Source organism: Ambystoma mexicanum, chromosome 8 (genome assembly GCF_040938575.1).
Source record: "Ambystoma mexicanum isolate Mex_15411 chromosome 8, UKY_AmexF1_1, whole genome shotgun sequence".
NCBI lineage: Eukaryota > Metazoa > Chordata > Amphibia > Caudata > Ambystomatidae > Ambystoma > Ambystoma mexicanum.
Genome location: NC_090929.1, coordinates 1,290,781,896 through 1,290,804,619, shown reverse-complemented (window position 1 = coordinate 1,290,804,619; position 22,724 = coordinate 1,290,781,896). Strand labels below are relative to the sequence as shown.

Genomic DNA, 22,724 nt, shown 5'->3' with positions numbered 1-22,724 from the left:
AGGATGCAAGGGCAAATGTAGGGATCACATGAAAGGACGCAGGGGGCAGTGGGGGCAAACAGATGGACATAGGGGGAAGGCGCCAACAAAAACAATGAGGAGTGGGCACACAGATGGACAAGGGGGGAGGGCACAAATACAGGACTATATCTAGACTACAAGTGGGTAGGGGGACACAGAGAGACAACACAGGGCATAGGAGGTGGGGATAAAGAGAGAAACACATGGAGATTCTGAGTAGGGTGGGGGTACAAAGAGAACACAACAGGGCATCAGCGGGGGTGGGGGAACAAGAGGTCAACCACGGGCATCATAGGGGTGGGGGGAACAAGAGGACGACAAGGAGAATCATAGGAGGGGGGACAAGAGAACGACAAGGGGCATGAGCAGGATGTGTGGGGAACAGGAGGAAGACACGGGGCATGAACAGGGGGTGGGAGGAACAGGAGGAAGACGCGGGGCATGAGCGGGGTGTGGGGGAACAGGCAGAAGACACGGGGAATGAGCAGGGGGTGGGGGCGAACAGGAGGAAGACACGGGGCAAGAGAGGGGGGTGTGGGGAACAGGAGAGAGACACGGGGCATGAGCGGGGTGTGGGGGGAACAGGAGGAAGACACAGGGCATGAGCAGGGGGTGGGGGGAACAGGAGAGAGACAAGGGGCATGAGCGGGGGTGGGGGGAACAGGAGGAAGACATGGGGCATGAGCGGGGGTGGGGGAACAGGAGAGAGACACGGGGCATGAGCGGGGGGTGGGGGAACAGGAGGAAGACAAGGGGCATGAGCGGGGGTGGGGGAACAGGAGGAAGACAAGGGGCATGAGCGGGGGGTGGGGGGAACAGGAGGGAGACACGGGCATGAGCAAGGAGTGGGGGGAACAGGAGAGAGACACGGGGCATGAGCGGGGGTGGGGGGAACAGGAGTAAGACAAGGGGCATGAGCGGGGGTGGGAGAACAGGAGGACGACAAGGGGCATGAGCGGGGGTGGGGGAACAGGAGGAAGACACAGGGCATGAGCGGTGGGTGGGGGGAACAGGAGGAAGACACAGGGCATGAGCGGGTGTGGGGGACAGGAGGAAGACACGGGGCATGAGTGGGGGGCTCACCACAGAACCGTCATCGAACAGGAAATGAACAGGAGCCTTAAAATCAAACCTTGGAGGCGGGCCGGTTTGCCTGCCAGCTCGCCTGATTGGTGCATATGTAGTATCATAGGCAGGCAGGCAGGGCTGCAGAGAGGCACTTCAAACCACGAGGAAGGGGTCGGCCATGTTGGAAAGGCCTTAGATAACACAAGGGCTCATTGTGAATAATGCAAACATGAACACACGCAGGATGGAAGGCAGTGAGGGGCACACATAGCAGGAGGCAACTTAATCCATCAAAGTCATTGGATGTTCCAGATGAAATATGGAGCACAATTCCTCCCAGCATAGCGTTCAGTGCATTTAAGCCACAATGGGCTTACCTTCCATAGGGAGTCAGGGAGTGGAATCACAAGGCCTCCTGGCCACACGATGTGAAGGGGAAGGGGAACTGTGTTCTCTTGAGTCAGGTCAGACTCTATCATGTTGGATTTCAGAGGGGATCTAGTTTCCCTCTGTTTGAAATTGGCCCGATTTTCTGTGGCCAGTTTGGAGACCTCTAATAAGGCCGAGATTTCATTCAGCTCAAAAGAGGAATCCAACGGAATATGTGATACTGGGACCCCAGTCTCTCCACCTGTCCCGTGGATATTGATACCATGAGTGACATTGTGCGGGCCGGCCACCTTAAGTTCCGGGGGGGGGGGGGCACGTGATTTGTTCCAGATGGCCTTCTTTCTCACCTGGTGGCCCTCCCATTGGAAAAAACTCAGATATGACATTTTTCAAAGTAGAGGCTGTTAACGTGTACTTCAGGTTTGAAACCAACGACCCTCTCACCATCTGGTGTGAGGGTGTTCATGCAGCCGTAACCCTGGCCTCAGCATTGTCTGAGACCCTCTTTCCGGACCCTGTGGGTATTTGATTGTCTTTTGGGAAAACACTTGTTGGCGGGTAAAATCCCCCACCTCCAGCCGAGTATGGCTTAAAAATTGATCTCTCCACAATGATAGGGTTTTTACCCCACCCGGAAAGTCCCTCAAGTTGTGGTGCCCTAGAATCATTTCCGAATAGAGTACTTCGAAGGTTGTAAGAGCATGATATAATTGGCTCTCAAAACGTATGGAAATAGAATATATTTCTCTTAAATGAAGTCACATACTCGCAGCCTGTATTGATTCTGACCTGCTTCTCTGCTACCTCTGCGAGAACTGCAGACGCTCACTTTGCACATGCGCAGTCCTTTTATGTCTGACACACAGGCCAAGCACGAAACGCTGAGTAATCAAAGCTTCGGGGCTCCCAAGCGTGTAGAATGAATGAAATTGCCCTCCAAATTCCAATGCAGACTGAATATATGCCTGAGTATATGCCCAGTAGGAGCAGGTAGAGTCTGTGAAACACTGGATTGCCTTGAAGCTCCTCACTGCACAACTGCTGCTTCTTAGGCTTTGCAATTAAAGAGTCCCGTTCCGTAGACAGGGGTTGTTTTGGGAACTATAATCATAGGTTCAAAGGTGAAGGAACACGCCCACAGTTACCTGTGATAGGCAATTAGAAGATGCAGTTCAGTGAACACTAATTGTTATGGGAGCTTGTTATCACAGGCTCAAATGCGAACGAAAACGCCCGCAGTCACCTGTCATAAGCAGTAACACGACACAGATTGATAAAAAAAAAATAAAAAAAGAAAAGTAGAAACGGTTGGTTTTCTCGTAAGGCACGGCGCTGAAGGGCTGTCAGCCTGGAATCGCCCCTTGATTAGAAAGCAGACAATGTTTAACATGATTATACATTTGTTGTCATGTAAAAGTAAAGGGTTTCTCTGTTGCAAAGTGAAAGTGTTTCGTGGGTTAAGTAGCATGTTGCTCAACATTAAACGTCATGCCAGAGATAACGTATCTTGTTGAAAGATATTTTACCTGGGAATTGCATTGTGTTTTCCCTGTTTACTTTGGAAGCCACAATGTGCAGAATAGAGTCAATATCAGTAGTTGTTGACTGCACTCCGATTGTCTGAAACGAGGTTGGTAACGACCTTCACATGCTAATACGGTTGATCATTGAATGGTCTGCTTTCCATACGTTTTAAGAGCACACCCACTTATGGTAATGCTGCCACGTCAACATTGGCAGAAGCTTTATCAGTTTTACATGTCACACGCCTTTAAACTTATTGTTAACTTATCTAAAGTGATACAAATGCCAAAGCAGTAATTACCACCTACGTTAGACACAGATGCTCAATTAAAGTATTTTTAAACATTGTTCCTTTTCCTTATAGATGGCCCGGTGACAGTAGGAATGAGTCTTGATATTGCAAGCATTGACACAATATCGGAAATAAACATGGTATGTTATTTTGCTTTGGGTTCAATTTTGGTGTTCTTTCTTTCAAGTAATGCACTCGTGTTTATTTTATTTATTATTTAGAGAAATGTCCCACATCACTGCCCTTTTGTCTCTATAAAAAACAGTGATTAGTGATTACAACCACACTGTTAAGTGCTGAGAGTTCTGTGGAACTAAGGGACATTGGTACATTTTGGTTTGGATATGCGCAGGAAAGAAAGTTGCTCTGAAAAAGTGATTTGTTTCCTAGGATTACACTGCAACAATATTTTTAAGACAGCGTTGGACGGACGAGCGGCTCTGTTTTGATGGCAATAAGAGCTTAAGCCTAGACGGCCGGCTTGTAGAGCTGCTCTGGGTTCCTGATACCTTCATAGTGGATTCAAAGAAGTCTTTCCTTCATGACATTACAGTGGAGAACCGCTTAATAAGGATTTATGCAAATGGGACAGTTCTTTATGCCTTGAGGTGAGTAGAAATATTGTTTGACTTCTAGAGATCTTTTATTTAAATGAAAACGAGTTCATGAGTTTATATTTTTGTCTATTGAAGTGCTTTTTCAATGCTTGCAAAAACTCAAATTCCTGATATAAATATACCTTACTTCTCAGAGGGTAACCTGGTTGGATTCACAGCCCGTCCAACTTAGACTTTTATCCTCCCAAGGATGATAAACAGAATACAATTACTTTGTGGATAGTACCATGTTGGTTACTCTAAAACCGTAAATACTGCAGTAGCAAGCACTATATAAAAACACATTTTGGCTAATCTATTCCATAGCTGCATTTACACCTCATTTCAACATAAATAATAAATGTTATTTTATGTTTGGTTAATAGTATTTATGCCGCACTCCACTGCCATTTATGTGAGGATTAGGTTAATGGGGAGAGAGGCAACATGCAAGATAACTGTGCTGTTGTGTAGATGTGTGCAGAACGAAAGTAGCATGAGCTCTGTGTGCAGGCTAGTTTGCAGGTGTTCTGTGTCACAATCGTAGAGGCATTTGTGTCCGAAGGGGAACCGTGGGTTTGCTGCTGTGCTTAGATGCATTGGCTGTGGCTTTGCTGTGTAAGCTGGTTGTAGTAGTATAGTAATGTTGGGTAATTTACTTGGTATCTGTATTGTGCTTTGTAATGTAGAATTGGAGTGTGTTAGTGCAAGGAGCAGTCAGAGTCCTTGGCGGGCAGGTTGGTGAGGGGTACAGACAATCCTGAAATCACATTTAGAAAATAATACCAGAGCAGAACAAGGCATAGAAAAGAATAAAAGTCATCACCAAGCATTAGAGAGGGGAACCAGAGGTGATTTAATAAATTGGCTTGCAAGTTAAGAAATGCAGCAAGCTAGCCCCAGAAATCCCACCTAACTAACCTAACACCCCATCCAGAGCTTGCACCTTTAAAGTATCCTGATAACATGTCTAAATAAACTTGGAGAAAACTGACCTCTATGCAAGTTCGCTCCATGTTGGCAATAACAAAATGCCCAGTCATTTATATGGAAATTCATCATCTGTTTTCATGGAACAGTTATAACTCAATTTTGGTAGGACGTAGCCTTCCTGCGGTGAAGATTTCTTCTGGGAAAGTCTTTCTAGATCAGCCAAATAAGCCAAGGGGCATTCATCCTCCATCCACATAATAATTTTTGTTGTTATACAGCAGTTGATAGTCCACACAGGTACAAACCGGCTGACGATGTACGTAAGCCAGCGACCTTGGTCCAGTGACCCCAAGAGGGGATGGAGCAGGACAGTACTTTCAATCACCCATTTGTACATGTCCAGCATTGCCTTCAGGCTACGGGAGAAAGGGGGGTCTAAAGAATGTCTGCTAAAAAAGGAAAAACTAGGATTATACAAGACATGATATAGGACAGGGCATTCACAAGTGACATTCATATGGGGAGTGCCCCATCCCATCTGCAAGGGCACCCCAAACCCTCATCACATTCCCGTTTTTTACGTTCATTTATTTATTTATTTATCTAAGGCATAACCATCCTCTTCCACACTGGTCTTCTCTGATGTCTAAAACTGGATACTTTAGACATACCCAGTTTAATGTTCTCACTGTTCCTCTTTCAACCCTCCTCTATCTATCACTCTTGCCCTTTCTTAATACTGCTCTCTTTCTCCCTCTCTCTACCTTTATATCTTTCTCTCTCAAATAGATACATTACACTTTTTGTACAACAAGGATCTGTGAACTATCATATGAGGAAATGTCTGGAGACTTCACTCATTATCATATAAGAAATGCTATTATAGAAGGCATGACACTTTGGTTCAGAGAAAGGGCTGCTGTAGCTGTGCAGAACTAAGCCAAGCTAAAAGTCAATGGCATCAAACCCAATATTAAAGGTAAGGGCAATGCTTTGGGCATTTTTGAACCAATTTTATTTCTGGAGCATTTCCCTGATCCTTTCACTGGCATTCTTGCTAAATTCTCTCAGAACCCCCATCAAGAAGCAGGACTACATCTCACTGTTGCGTCTGAGATTATGCCACATCTAAAGGAAATTGAATGCGGGTTTCACAACACCACTCTGACAAACTAACAGCCCAAAGCAGGAGGACATGTTTCTCCAATTGACGACCTTGTTGCACATTTATTACAAAATAAGAATTTGGGGAATCTTCCATCATTAAGCTCTAAAATATAGGATGTGGGAAACCTATCTATAACATTTGTATCACTCCCCTCATATAACAGTTGAGAGAAACACTGGAATCAACCTGTGATCACGATGGTGGAACATTGCAGGAACTACAACAAGCGAATTTTGGAGAAGAAACATTCAAAGGAGCTCCTTGCTGCTTGGGACACAAGTGGGTCGGGGTTTTGCTAATGATCGGAGAAACATAATTGTTGCTTTATCTCCTGATATAGTTGTTACTCAACACACAGGCCAGGGCTTTGAATGCGAAACCTGAAACTGGTGAGGAACTGATGACTGTCGAAATCCTGTGGACTGGAAAGGCCAAGTTTGTCCTATACCGGACCTCCTTAACTTGAGGAACTATGATATGACCCCCTGCGGGAGTAAACACACAGAGGGACCGATCAAATTAAAGAGCGGGGAAAACCACGCACCGCCAATTCACTGCGCTGTAGGAGAAAAGTAGATCAGATTAGTACGGATGGACACTTGTGATAAATAGCTCTACTAATTCTGAACTGGGAATACCTTATAGTTAGAAGAATAGAGTTGCAGAAGGATTGCCCTAATAAAAGAAGAAAAGCACTAGAAGTATAGCTGTTTATGTTTTCATACAAATAGAGTTTCAAAGAAGGGCAGAGTCTTACCACACTGAGAATAACTGGATTCTATACAGTCCAGAGACTAGGACAAAATGACTGGATAAAACAAAAAAAAGGTAGTTAGTACAGGTAAGTTATCCCAAACGGAACAAGGGTTGCACTTTATCCGGGATGGTGCACCACCACAGCAGAGCGTCCCAGAGTGCACTGTCTTGAAGACTGTAGTGGAGAGCAATCACAGAAAACTGATATGCCAGGTAGAAACACAGCAAGTGGTATGCAGCAGGTGAATGGAGATAAGTAGCAGTACTAAGGTAAGAAATGTCCCTTTCTCTTAGTTGACTATCCCCAAATGAGACACAGAAGGAAGGAAGGAAGGTTTACCCACAGAGGTCAGGTAGAGGCATCTTTAGAGTATTGGTACTGGACAGGAAACAGCAGAACCAAACAGAGTTCAATCTGTGCGCGGGAACGCAAAAATGTAGACAAGCGGCGTAGTAGGGAAACTACGCGGGAATCCATGGACAGGCTAAAGTCGACAACAGGCAGGAGGGAGTCAGACAGACAGACGAAAAGCGCAGCAGTCCATAAATGAAGTCCGGGTCAGAGGATCAGGAATCAAAGGGTCCAAGATGTAAGGCAGAAGAAAATCCAAACAGTAGGCCGAAGTCGGTAACCAGGTAATCTTCAGAGTCAGGAATGGTGAGTAAGTGAGAACGCTATAAATAGAAGCAGCGTTCTGCGTGAGGATGCCAGTTTTAAACTGACTAAAGTGGCATGTCCATCACAATCCGGACGCGGGACGTAGTCAGCTGGGCGGTCACGTAACGGGGTTTCCGTTTCAGCGCCGCGCAATGCACTGCAACAGAGCATTGCCATGGCAAGCACCAACACTGCCAGAAAGTGGAGGCCAAGTGGCAACTGGATGAATGATAACGCTGTACAGACAATTTAGCATGTTGTGTGGCAGGCGACTGCTGCTTGCTGTGAGATGTAACAATAGCATCCTTAAATGTATTCATTTGGATATCAAAAGAGAGACACTTCTCCAGAAGATCCCAGGTAGTCAACTACATGAACCTCACATGGTAATGAATAAGTTATGCCTACTCCTGCTACTGATTTAATTGTGGTAAGGGTAGATGTGAGTTGGTAAATCCTGGGTGTCAATGCATAATGATCATGTCAAAATAAACTTCAAGGTAGTGTCTGATAATCAGAGAACAGCTAGTCAAGATGTCACAATTGTTTCATTTCCCTCCACTGACAAAACAAACATATCTATACATATAACTCCACAAACATCACATTCTTCTTATAATCAGCTTAATACGGGGGATCAGCACTATTTATGAAAGCAGTAAATTGGGTCTTTAACCTACCACCTGTGACTACCTCATTGCTGGTGGCGCTGACACATATAATTTCCATGAAAAAACGTGCTTTCCATTACACATAGTACTTAATAAACTAGAGTTTATTTTGGTTAAACCTGAAAGGTTGGGGACAGCTAATTCAATAAAGGATTGGATCTAGAAATGACAAAAAGAAAAAAAGAATTGGGTGAGTTGGAAATGTGCCGAAAACAATTACGTGGGATTGTGTTACTTTAATCTTTGCCCACCATGCCATTGTAACTAATCTTCAATTGATTCACTGCATAAAACAATGGGTATTTATCCTCTGACTTTTGTTTTGCCAGCCAAAGCGTTTTCTGGAATATAAATTAGAAAGACAAGCTTTGTGTCAAAGTTATGGCTGGGCACTAAAGTCAGGATCCTTTGACATTTTTTAGTCTACCAATTAATTTTTCTTTGTAAACAAATGATTGACTAAATCAAGGAATTCATGTGAGTTACTGATCAAACAATGAATACCACTGATTAAGGATTGGGAGGGTGGTTTTACCATCGAGCCACTTTTGGTGTTATGTATTTTATTCCATTCTATACGGGGTCTGGTGCCTTAAATGTTTGCTGTATGTTAAATCATGATGATAACTTAATGGAAATGGCCATGCCGAAGTTATAATCCACAAGTACACAGCACTATATTTCATGGAACTTACAACGTAACTAATGACTTGAATACCCTCAGTGGCAGGAATGGATGGAGAACTTGGAGAGCATAGCCATTCAGGAAAATGAGCACCCATGTGTGAGAAAAGTGGGTGGATAGACACCCTTTGAGAAATATCCAAAGAGAAACCCAATGGGAGGCCCTTCTGATGAGCTTTATTGTAACATTGAAATCCAGGGGGAACCCCCAGGCAACAATATGTTAACCCCCAAGCCCACACCCACCCTAAAACATGTGTGTCCTTTCCCCAAATGTACTAGCTGTACCAGCAACATGTTCACACAGTTAATTAAAAGGGTTAAGGCACAATATCTTCCCATACTCAAAAGAAGTCATTCTTGTAAAATCATAAAATCATTGTTTAAAACATATCCAAAGCATACTCAAATAACATAACGTATTGAATAGTAATTAAAAATAAAGCAACCCGAATAGAACAGCCAATATTTCAAAAAAACAAAAAGGACACGTAACCCACATACACACAAATATCCACCACTCACACAACACAGACCCACCACCATTCCCCCAGTCATAGTGTTACCTATAAAGTTCATTCCTAACCATACAAATTATTGAAAGGCGCCCATTGCTCGAGCTACAGATCCGCCGTTCCTTATTCAACATCATTATCTTTTCATAGTTGGACAGGACCTGTAGCTCCACCAACAAGTCATTCACGTGAGGTTTCTTTCTAGTCTTTCAAACCTTTAAAATTGTCTTTTTTGCAACTATCAAAGATCTATTAATCCACTACTCATATTTCTTAGTAGTGTCACATCGCCCTCTGCATGACAACACATTAACTTGAATAGGAGTCCAAGGGAACGTGATATTTAGCACCACATCCACTCTATCCAATGCTTTACCACAGAAACTTTGAATTCTTGAACAGTCCCAAAGCATGTGTCCCCACCAGAACCCCCGCATATACCAGTGTCCCACAGCCCCATTCTACACATTTGTACAGGTGTCCAGTAAAGTCAACCTAAAACCTTTTTTTAAAGTTACATATTGTAAGTGAATGTTTTATCTAGGATTATTCTGCTCTGAAACATATGAATGCCGAATATTCGGCAACATTACTACGGGGTATCAATGCAGTGCTGGATCGTATCAATGGCAAGTAAGTTAGGTATAGAGTCATAGACATTTTGGTCGCCTGATTTTCATCAGCATTGATATGGGAACTTGCTGACATTTGAGTTGGTTCTAATAACATCATGTGTTTACAAACTCTCCAAAATGTGTGATCCATGTTTAAGTTCCATAATTCACCCACAAGCACAATAAGACAACATGCTGATTTGTTGAGCCTATTGAATACACTTGATGAGGTGACCAGGGAAGTGTTTGGAGATCCTCCCTATATAATCATCATGGGAGAATGTTATGCCAACTTATGTTGAACACTGCAGGATACGGAGGAATACATTTTAGAAGGACAAGGATGGGCAGTACCAGAGGCAAACACGTTTCATATGGTAAAAGTTGGTTATCAGCTACTAGAAGTACAATGTAGAGAAAGTTTCCTTATAAAAAAAAACGGCAGGACAAACCTTGACAGTCCAACTGCAGACGAGTTTCTTGCTACTAATGAGGAGTAACTGATTGATTATTTCATTTTGAAACGTGGATTCCTGGAGCAATGTGGTCAATTTGCAAGTGGTTAAACAGATCGAGGGCAATCATAATCCATTAGTGACTTTGTTCCATTTCATTGCCTCTTTGCTTCAAGTTCCTATTTGTAACTTATGCTAGGGCTGATATTATTTTGAACTTAGAACACAAAGGAGAACTGGAAACTGGACCTCACTGAGGATAGGTCTACTAAGGAGATTGAATCTTCTCTCTTGCATATTGAAGGTATCCATCAGTGGGTCTCCAATCCTCTGACATATTTTACGTATATGAGGTAAATGCGATTATTGCTGAGGAGATGTGCTACAATGATTATCTCAGGGTAGTTAGTCCTAAGGCCAGAGGCTGGTCCGACAAAAAATGTAGACAGGCCAAGGACATCGTCCGGAATGAACAATTCATTCAAATAGGCGAGGCTTGTAAGAAAAAAAAAGACTTCAGTTTTGGCAATAGGATAACTGGTATGCAGCAGCCATGCAAAAAGATCAAAGACGGGTCTGGAGCATTATTACAACAGGTGTCTCAATTACCCAATTTCTCTTTGGGTATCAGTGCCACTCAATGGTGTAACCATTCCCCCCAATATGTTCAGCTGTGGAAGAACATCTAGTTTATGTAATTATAGGGGACATTCCTTCAACACTTTGAGATGTGGATGATCAGGAGTAGGAGCTGATACCTGACTTTACAATACAAGTTGTTTTATTCTCAATTGAAATACTGCACTGATCCTTCAGCTCCAGCCACATTTTACAATACTCCCATTGATCTATTGCAACCATGGCCTCTTAGGATCCACTGACTTGTCAGAGGAAGCATGTCCTTCTCTCTTGTCGTTCTACTTGTGCATCTGCAGTGATAATTGCAAGGATGTATATGGCTGTGCTGCTGATTTAGGCATCATTCAAAGCAGCACATTTCTGATAATGACATGCTTCTGCTGCTGTCCTGGAAAATGGAGGAATGGTAGTGGCAGTTTCAGGAAGTCCAACACCCAATTTGTCACTATAATGACAACATCCCAACAGCAAATGCATCTATACCAGACTTTTCAAATCCAACTACTCAACTTCCCCTATGACCGATTAACTGTTCCAGTTGCACTCTTCTGTGCTCCATGCTGTTAGTGCTGGCCACATGTGTAACCTAAATGCTGGAGGACTAGTCCAGTCCATATACATTTCCACAGGCAACAGCTACTGAAGAATATTTTCAACAAAAGTGCTTTGGAAAGGGAGGAATAGAACATCAGCAGTCACCAATTGTAGTCATATGAAGACTATCAATCAGTTCCCACCTTCCAGGCAGGAGAGGGCAGGAGCCCCTCCCTTTCCCACAGCTGCAAGAGAAGTCTGGTGGAACTAACCGCACCCCACCTTGCATCCGATGACCTCACCGTGCCATGAACGAATCTGATGCCATTAGGATCACATAAGGTACCTCAACCCGGTACCTGCAGGCTGCTGCGCTGCACTTTGATCCTGCTCTTCATCATCTAGATTCGAGAGATCCGCCTTATTTGGCATCAATGCCTGACCCCAAAATGGCCGGCACGATGTGGAGTGAAAACGAGGCTGTTCCTCGTTCCTAAGCAACCAACAGCCTACATCGTCCAATCGACCTCACCGACAGGCAGAAGCCGGCCTGCGAGATGAAGGGTGTGGACAAAGGCCTCTGTTCGCCAAGGGAAACTGGGGCCTATCTCCAATAAGGTACAACAATACCCCTACCCTTTCTGTCAAGCCGCCACCAGTAAATCCTGCTACTACGTTAACCTAGCTGTCTCGAGTCTCTGCTTGAGACCACAGCACGCATCTACAGAAGTATAGATTGTTAGATTGCCTGCATACCCTAGTCTACTATAGCTTGCACTAAGCAACCTGCCCATCAACTACACAATAGATTGTTTGAAAAGTATAGCATCTGTGAGTAAGCTGTCTACAGTACACACCTTGTCCATCCAACTGCTTTAATCCTAACTTGACTCTGATTTGCCAATCCAGGCCCTGTGACCCACTTTCCTTGCTTGCCATCCAATCTGTTTTGCCATTGTTTTGAACTAGCCCATCTGTTTGATCACTGATTTGAACTAGCCTACTTGTTTTACTACTGTTTTGATCTAGCATACCTGTTTTTACAATTGAGTTGTACCAGCCTATTGTGTCTGACTATTGTCCATATTGAGCACATCCACTTACTGCCCCAGCTACCCTTCTACTATGCAATTTGTATAAATATACCAGCCTAATGCTATCACTAACACTGGAGTGATCCCTATGACACAGTTTACACTCACACATGGTATAGATAGGGGACATACCATGATTAGCTTACTTTGCACCTTGCCATTCATACTCACCTCCATATGCCCGGTTACTAGATGATCCCACCTATCCAAGATGGAACATTGGAGCTCCTTGACCACTACACATGTGACCACTACACATATTCATAGTTCTATTCCACCCATGCCATTACTACCAGTACTTAATCCTATCATCCAGGACTCCAGAATTAAGCCTACCTTGTTTCTACCCACCTTATACCCAGTCACCACACCCTATGATAAACAGGGCACACCTCTACTGTACAGAATACCTTTCCCTCCCAATGTCGTCAAGACGCACACCCTGTTGGTTGATATTTACAACAAATCCATGACTAACGCTATAGACATTATTGCACCTCTAAAATTACGCAAAAGTAAACCAAAAGCCCACTTGAACTCTTGGTTTACCCCTGAACATAAAGTACTACATACAGAAAAGAGGAAAGTGGAATCAATCTGGAAATCTACCTCTACACCTGAGAACAAAATTAACTTAACCACCATCACTGCCACCTGCAAATATGAGATAATCCATACCAAAAAAGATACCTTCAATAACAGAATAAGCAAAGCAGGCTCCAGCATGAAAGAATTATTTAACATCCTAAGAGAGCTAGAAAACCCTAACCTACCACCCACCAGCAGATACTTGCACTAAGGATAAACACTGGTGCACCAGTATGCACAATGCCCTCTCTAACAAAATTAAAGGACTCCAGAACAAAATAGCGGACAAAAGGTCACAACTCACCACCAGCAACATTACTACCCCTACACTACCCTCTACCAGATACCTCAATTCAGGATTCAAATTCAATAAGGTGTCCATACCTGAAGTTCAAGAAGTTATTTCATCTCTAAAACCTTCAAATTGTAAAGGTGACAGCTGCCCCACTCAGATTATAAAAGATGCAGCTAGAGATCTAGCACCCTTCATTACAAAACATATAAACTCATCCTTCGTCAGTAACTCCGTCCCAAGTAACCTGAAACAGTCCTGGGTTCCCCCATTACTCATGAAACAGACACTAGACCCGGCTATACCGACCATTTATAGACCGATTACGAAAGTCCCTTTCTTATTGAAAATCTTGGATAGAATTGCATATCTACAAATTTAAGACTATCTTGAATCCAACCAACTACTCAGAACCCGCCAATCTGGTTTTAGAACCCAGCATGGAATGGAAACTGCCCTTGTTGACCTCAAACACCAGATTGACAATCTGAAAGAGAAAGGCAAAGTTGCTATCCTACTCCTCCTAGACCTATCTGCTGCTTTTGATTTGGTAGACCATAAAATTCTATGTGAGCACCTCTCATCAGCAGCACACTTCTCTAGCTCGGCAGTCATATGGATACAATCTTTTCTCCAGAATAGAACAATGCGTGTCTTCTCACCTATGGCTGCGGCTGATCCCATCCCCATCACCTGCAGAGTCCCACAAGGCTCCTGCGTTTCGCCCACTTTCTACAATATTTTTACAAAGCCACTATTCGACAAGCTGGACCGGCTGGGTGTCACCTACACCAATTACGCAGACAACACCCAGAAACCTCTACCTCTATCAGGAACTTATGACATAGATGTCACCCTGATTAACAAAGTCTACACCATCATTCAGGCATGGATGGCCACACATGGCCTCTGCCTGAATGATGATAAGACTGAGTTACTTAGTCGGATAAACTAATAACCTTCATAAACTGAGCCCCAATTACACAAGTATCATTATTGATGGGAACAATAGACCCATAGCCACAAATTTAAAAACGTTAGGTTTTTACCTTGAGGCCCACTCAATTCTATCCAAGCAGGTAAAAATGACTGCCTCTGCCACAGCCTACACTGGAAAGTTGATCAGGGCTTGTAGACCTTTATTATCATCTAACATTTGTCTCACCTTGGCCAGCGCACTTATACAATCTAAACTGGACCTTTGCAATAGCCTCTACTTAGGCGCTAATAAATCCATCACTAACATACTACAGATTCTACAAAACAATGCGCTTAGAGCAGCATTGAATATCCCTAGAGGAGAGCATATTTCAGCAACTAAAGGCAATACAAATGGCTTTCTGTAAAAGAAACAATTGTCCTGAAAACGATCTGCCTTACTTACAAGGCACTCAACCACCAATCCCCGCACTATCTCACAGACAAATTCACACACAACTGACATCTAGAATCAAAAGATCATCCAATTCATCTTGCCTGGTCGTGCCCAGATATAACTTAAAAAGAGCTGGCGGCGCCAGTTTCCCGGTTTTAGCTGCTCAGTTATGGAACACACTCCCACAGGATATTAAAACGATTCAATCTTTTGACATATTCCGACGACACGCTATTACTTGGATTCTCAATAAATCCTAACCTAGCCATGCTAACGCTACATTCTGCTGTCCGTCCGTTTGACCCTCCCGTTACCCTTGTACTTTGACCTTTCTAATGTATTGTTGACTGCTATTTTTCTGTATAACTGTATTCTCCTGTATACTATGTATACTATTTACCATGTAACCGTTACCTTCACAAGCACCCACATACCTCTGGGTCAGGTGCGCTATATAAATAAAATAAACAAACAAACTATCATAGCACCAGACCTATACCATTACAAAGACAGGCTTTGAATACTGGTAGTCTAAGTATTGTTTGTAAGAAACAAGCACTTTTTTGGAGCTGTACTCCTAAGGGTAGTGTTGCAGAGGTGTCTTTATATTTCTCTGTGGAAGCAATGCTGGGGTTGGAGGAGCCTTCACTGCCACATCAAGCAACACTATAAATACACACTCCAAATCTTCAGCACCTGTTCCTCTGAGATGCCCCACTGCACATAGCAGAAGGTTTACAAATGGTTTTCAGAATGGAGTGGCAGAAATTACTGCAAAGTGTCTATATAATGTGTTGAAGACAATAGGTGCTATATGTTAACTAATCATGTTGTCTTATTTATTGGTATTTCTCTGTTAGTTTATGTATAAACATAACTAAGGTAACATTTTGCATTATGAGAACATGTTATTCCTAACTAAATATACTTATTTCTACAGGATCACAACAACGGTTGCCTGCAGCATGGATTTGACAAAATATCCAATGGATAAACAGACGTGTACTTTGCAACTGGAAAGCTGTAAGAATATTTCATATTAACAAAATTTGTTTTATGTCCATGTTTTATATAGCAGTTAAACCTTTGGCCGGAAAAGACCCTGGATTATATTGATTCACAACATTATTAATGAAAGCTTACACACTGTTACTGTGCCATTCAGGAATGGTTTTCTGATCAAGCACTTACCACAACAGGGGTCGTCTATCTTAAGGTGAGGCAACAGAAGCTCAACTCAATAAAGGCATTATTACTTTGAAATAGTAATTTAATAACAGTCATTGTATATTCATGCTATATATTGTTGCTTACAGTCTTACTGATAAATGCAACATATACTTCAACATGTTATTCCCATATAGTTCCACAAAGATGTGAGTATTAGTGCTTATAGCTTAATACGTTTCGGTCACGTGACCATCTTCAAAATCTTCAAATTAATCACTAGTCTAAACTAAAAGGTAGAAAAAAGATATCGAAAATGGATACATCACGTCATGTTTAAAAAAAATGCATTTTTCAAAATAGACTATTGAATATATTTTTAAATACATGTTTTAATTTCAATGCTCACCCCTACTCCACAATTTGAGTGAATTTCTAAAAACTACCTGTGTGTTTCAAAGTTACACCTACTCAGACAATAATGGTCATAATATTTAAACTCCTTGAAAATAGAGGAAAAAGGTGATTTGTGTGTGTTGTTTTTAAAATTAATTGTAAGGCAGCCTAATATTTTGCAATATTTACCAGATAATGCATTCTCTGTGTCAGTCAGAAAAAGGTAAGGAGTTCCTCATCTGTAAATAAAGTGTAAGCAGAAACGCATTTTGAGACTTTATATTGTCTATATTGACAACATTATTAAAGAGCACAACAAAACACTCTCGAAATGGAAATAAAGCAAATGACCACCATGAATTACAGCACATTTTTATAAAGCATACTGCATAAGAACAATGTACATTCACTATGTGATTGAGTACAATTCAGCCTTCAATTTACAAACAGAATACAATTACGATAAATATTTTCACATGTTCTTTTTCTGGTAAATTGCACAAAATCATTATGTGCCTTACTATTATTTATGAAAATACCTTTACCCTCTCTTTTCAGGGAGTTTGAAGTCTATTAACATTATTGTCTGAGTTGATGTAACTCTGAAACACATGGGTAGGTTTTATAAATGTATTCAAATTGGGGAGTAGGGCTCTTTTTTGAAATTCAAAAATCTAATAATGTATTCAATAGTCTATTTTGGAAAGTGTATGTTTTTAAACATGAAGTGACATATGCTTTTTGGATCTCTTCTCTTTTTATACATTTTACTTTAGCCTATTGATGGTGAATTGACCGATACACATTAAGCACTAAGTGCTAATACTCACATGACTTGTGGAACCTTATGCGAATTACATTTTGAACTATATGCTAACATTTATCACTCAGACCGTAACCAACCATATATCATGAATATACAATGCCTTTTTTAATTCAATGTAATAGTGTCTTTAGTGAGTTGAGAATTGGTGGCCTCACCTTAAGATAGAGGAGCCGTGTTCTCATAATTATTCCATGCACACCAGGCCACATTGTGCACACCTTTCACTCTTCATAAACTGTACAAATTAGATCATATAATCTTAATCAAATAAAAAACACATTTTATTTCTTTGATTATCTACTTGGTGTGCAGTGCACTGAACAATGATGTTACATAGGTAGTTTTCCAGATCAAGGACCCCACTCTTTCCTTTCTGATTCCTTTGCATTCTCCATACCACATTACACAAAGCCCATCATTCTCTATAAAGTGGTGTTTTCATGAAACACCTAGATTTGCAGTTACATGAGTTTGGGTCTTGTTGGATTCTTTATATATCTCTGCTCACCTTCACCAGGTTGATACCACTACCTGTAAACGCATGCAATAATATGCATATTCTTTGTTTGATAAAGCATGCATCTAAACATGGGGAATGTGCATCTCTTATTTTCTTTTGTTCTGGTCGTCTCTGGTTAAAATTGCCAGATTTAGTGTAGGGCTGAACACACTCATTTTACCACTGACAGTATCAAATGCCCCTCCCCAAGCTTTACACTATATGCATTACAAGAATAAACAGATCACAGGATATCCAACCATGCACAGCGTTTGTGATTCTACGATTCACTTTTAAAATGTTCTGCAAACCATAACAAAAACAGAGAGAGCAATATCACAATTCACATTCGTTGGATGCATGAAAAACATTGGGGAAAACACACATTCCTGGTTAGCAGATAACACTGTTTTCACAACTTATTATTACAATGTGTTTAAATTCACAGCTATTTCATTATCGATTACCCGGGCTCTTTCACACCAGGCAAATAGTCTCCTCCATGCCAAGTGAAGCAGGCCTCTCCTTTGTCAAAGCTTGGAAAAGCAATTTTTAAAATATAATCTACCTTGTGATTTAACTGTTGCTTTGGGTATGTGGTAAACTCCCCTTTTTCTACAAATAGTTATCTCCATAGAGGATAATACATTTGTTCTCCAGTGAATGAAGAGGAAAGGAATTTTCCTCTTTCGTGCCTAATTTTAATAATGATAATTAGTGTAAAAATCATCTAAATCATGTAAGAATCTCTCTTTATTTGGCACTTAAATGCTTACCAAGTGATCAATGTCACTTCGTCTGCACGACAGGGTGAAGGCTGTCTCTCCCCTCAGCTGTAGTCAGGACAACACCCTCCTTCTGGTGCAGCCGAGGTCAAATCATCACTGCAGCTTTTCAGCACACACGCAGCCACCCAGCAAGGCCTTGGATCCCAGAATGTTCCTTTCTTTTCTCCCTCGCACCTCCCTCCTCTGCTCTCTCTGGATCAGCCCCCTAGTCAACCCCTCTCTCTTTTAAGTCCACTCATCTGCTGTCCTCTTTAATCCTTTATACAATATGTATTATTTTCCTCTTTTCCCCTCATTCCTGCATAAATGGTGATGTCAGGAATAATGTTTCTACAAACATTCTGCCCATCTTTAGCACACACCATGGTAATGTTTCAAACCTTCCTGATTCTTCACAGTGAACTTCATACAACATTGAGTACAGTGGCCCCAGATGGATATTTGAAACACTTGCATTCTAATTTCCTGTGCTGAGGGCTTACAAAATGGACTATTTCGGGCAGAATGATTCTGTAAATTCATTGTGAAGCCTTCCGTCCACACACTGTGGATGGATTTGCAATGTGTGCATTATATTTTCCAAACCAGCATTGCAGAGACTGTGTATGCATCCAGAATCTGCACCCCCAGTGTGCACGTATAATTTGCACCATCCTAATCAATAGTTATTTTAGTATATTAATGTTAGTTGTTTACGGGTTAGAAATTAGTCAAGGTTATATTTGTTAGCCTACACTGTCATGCTGTGCCATGCTACGCTATTCAAGCAATTCAAGCTATAGTATGCACACACTTTTCTTTGGTTTGTATGAATTCTCATCAGTGTCTGACATCTGTGCTAAGCCACACACACCTGCTGCAGGCTGGCACACCATCATACACTTGCTATAGGATCCTGAGGTCACGCTAACCTTCTTGCATAGCTAAAATGCATGGCTACCTGTTCCTACACTTATTCGCCCCTTCGTTTCTGTACAGTGCTAAAATAAATAAGGGCCTCTGCAGAAACTAAAATCCTGGCTGTACATACATCATTCCATGTGATCCTCAGCACATTTGTGAGAATATCAATATTGGCACTCAATGTCTTAACAATAATTAGTTATTGTTTGCATTGTCAATCATTCACAAGTTGGCATGTCATTAAACAGGTATGTGTTTTGCATATGTGTTTTGCACATGATTTGAACTTTTTGTGTTGCAATAATTTTTTTTGTTTTGTTTTCGTTCTTGTTTTTAAGTAGCTTACCAATACATTGCTAATACACAAGTACCACCAGGTCCTTATTTGAGTTCTTTTGTTTATAAAATAAATGATTGCAATACGTAATATCTATCCATGTAGATAATAAATGTTCATCGGGATAAATGGCTCTACAAGTCCATATGTATAAATACATTGAAACCCATGTCTCTAGATTGAAAGTAGTGGTTCGCACCTAGAAATACATTCAGTTCAATTGTTCAGAAGTCAAGAATGGATAAAGATTGGAAGAATGGTCCATCATGCAATCCTTGTATTGTATTAAGAGAAAATGAAGGTTCCTTTACATGGCAGTAGCAAATCTACCAGAAGGCCTACAGTTGGCCGAGCACCCTTGTACAATTCAACTGTTTATGCCCTGAAACTCCGATACTGCCCCTTCTGGGTGACTTGGTCTCTCCGGCGCCGTATCATGGGAACCTTCTGGACCCCTCAACATGTCAGATAGTGTGTGGGAACTGCGGTCTAGTTCCCACGACTTTCCTTTGTTTCCTTGATAAGCGCCACGCCCCCGCAGGTCGGCGCATCTCAACGCTAAGTAATTTCCGTGCTCTGTACATCTCAGAATCCACTAATCCTCTCTATTCCTGGGCGGTCCCTCTCCAGTACCAAAATCCTTGCCGTTCCCCCTCCCCTTCCTTGTCGCCCCTCCTGGAGTACACAGCACTTGCCGTTCCATTTCCTCTTACCGTGGTTGCCTTCGGACCGCTCCTGTTCCTTCCCCGGGCTTCCAGCTTCCTTCCTGGCATCTGATTCCTGTGCCTTCCCAGGGACTAGGAGTAACTTCCTGCATGAACTGTTCTCACCTGTGGCTGGAGCCCCGACTGACTTCTCAGCAGGGTGGCGTCGGGGGAATCACTCCCTTACCTCCACGAGACCTGCTCTTCCCGAAAAAGGGAGAAACCAGAAACCACAAAAAGAAGATCACCAAAGCCTCTACAGGTGAGCCAAAGTTCTGAATATGACAGTTTGAGACACCAGCAACATAACCCCTTACCCAAGATTGATCCCGCTCTCCAGTATCTCTTGCAGGGTATGCAGGAGCTATCCACCGAGGTCCAGAACCTTAAGGCAGAAAATGCAGCTTTGAAGCAGCTTGTACTATCCCGAGACTTGGCCTACTAGGAAAGTGCCCTAGTGGGTGGCATAGTGGACAAGTATGAAGGCGCTCCAAAGACACTCGCCCCCTCCTGGACTCCTGCTTGGTCCACTTCACATTTAAGCCTTATTATTTCTCCACTCCCAGGGCCAAGGTGGGTTTTGTGATATCCCACCTCTCGGGAATGCCCTGGCCTGGGCCACTCCTCTAGTTTCCGCAGGGGACCTATTGTTGGACAACTATAATGGTTCATTGTGGCCTTCAAGGCCATGTTCAACTGCCCAGACCAGGTGTATTCTGCTCATGAGAAGCTGCTGGATTTCCAGCAAGGCCCCCAAGATATGTTATCATACGTTACCTGATTCAAGCAGCTCGCCAAGGATGCTGATTGGTGTCCAGAAGCATGTTTTACCCTATTCCATCATGGCTTGAACGAAGAGGTCAAGGATGAACTAGCCAGGATAGCATGCCCAGGATCCTTCCAAGCCCTTTTGGATTTGTCATTACAGATTGATTTCCGAATTCAGGAGAGAAAGGCAGAAAGGAAGAAGACACAGAGCCCCCAACAGAAATCATCAGCAGTTTATCCCATTTCCAGGGACCCACCTTCAACACCTTCCACTGAGCCTGAACCCATGCAGCTGGGTGCCATGCGAGAACCCCTGACTTCTCAGGAAAGGGCTTGCAGGTTTGACAGCGGTCTGTGCATGTATTGTGCGTCAGACAAGCACCTGGTAAGAAATTGTCCCATAGCTCCCCCTAGGCATTCGGGAAACGCCAGCTCCTGATCCTGAACAGAGCCCAGCTTCGGGAGGCAGGGACCTGCTCCACACCTCTTTCCGTGGACCCTTCTTCAAGATGTGCCTTGGTGGTTCTTCAAGTGACCCTAACTTCCACCGACATGGGATCACATTCAGTCCTGGCTCTGGTAGATTGCAGAGCTTAGGGCGTATTCATGGATGATGAGTGGGCCCAAAGGCACAAGTTCCCAAGAGAACCCAAGGACATCATACAGGCAGTAGAAGGAATTGACAGATCTCTCTTATCTTCCGGACCAATTACCCATCAAACTCTGTAAATCCTGCTCTCCATCCACAACCACCAGGAACACTTAAGATTCAATATCATAAAGGCGGCTCACTATCCAGTGGTCCTGGGCATGCCATGGTTACAAAGACATAACCCCTACATCAATTGGACAGCTGGATCACTGTTTCTAGAATCTGAATTCTGATTATCGCATTGTCTGTCTCAGAAATCACATCTCACCATACCCATGGACAGCGGAAGATCAGACCACCAACCACTTACTGTGTCCAATATCTATCAGGTACCAGAGGTCTACCATCAGTTATCAGATGTTTTTTCATCTGCCATAGTTCAATCCTTGCCTCCTCACAGACTACATGATTGTGTCATCGATACCAAAGAGGATGCAGTTATTCCTTTTGGCTGAATGTTCATTCTTTCAGAACCCGAGAAAAAGGCCCTATGAGAATACCTGGACACCAACCTCACTAATGGAACCATCTGCCCTTCCAAGTCCCCAGCAGGAGCCTCCTTGTTCTTCGTGCCCAAAAAAGATACCAAAGACCTTCGACCTTGTCTGGACTACAGGATTTTGAACCTATGCACCTGGAAAGACGGTATCCCTTGCCACATATTGCGGATATACTGGAAGCCCTTCGAGGTGCTGTGATATTCACCAACTTAGATGTACGAGGTGCCTATCACCTGATCCAAATAAAGGAAGGCGATGAATGGAAACTACCGTCCGAATATCCTTTGGACATTTGGAATACCTGGTCATGCCTTTTT

At 42.7% G+C, this 22,724-nt stretch overlaps 1 protein-coding gene across 2 annotated transcripts in view; it reads left to right on the top strand.

Annotated features, from left to right (window-relative positions):
- The window catches only part of LOC138472975 (gamma-aminobutyric acid receptor subunit pi-like), a 1,132,082-nt gene that overhangs the window by 807,010 nt on the left and 302,348 nt on the right, over positions 1–22,724 (top strand). For both annotated transcript variants that reach the window (XM_069611405.1, XM_069611406.1), the window contains 3 exons: positions 3,368–3,435; positions 3,686–3,903; positions 15,808–15,890. In XM_069611405.1, coding sequence (XP_069467506.1) covers positions 3,368–3,435; positions 3,686–3,903; positions 15,808–15,890 — 369 coding nt within the window. The remainder of the gene's footprint in view (positions 1–3,367; positions 3,436–3,685; positions 3,904–15,807; positions 15,891–22,724) is intronic.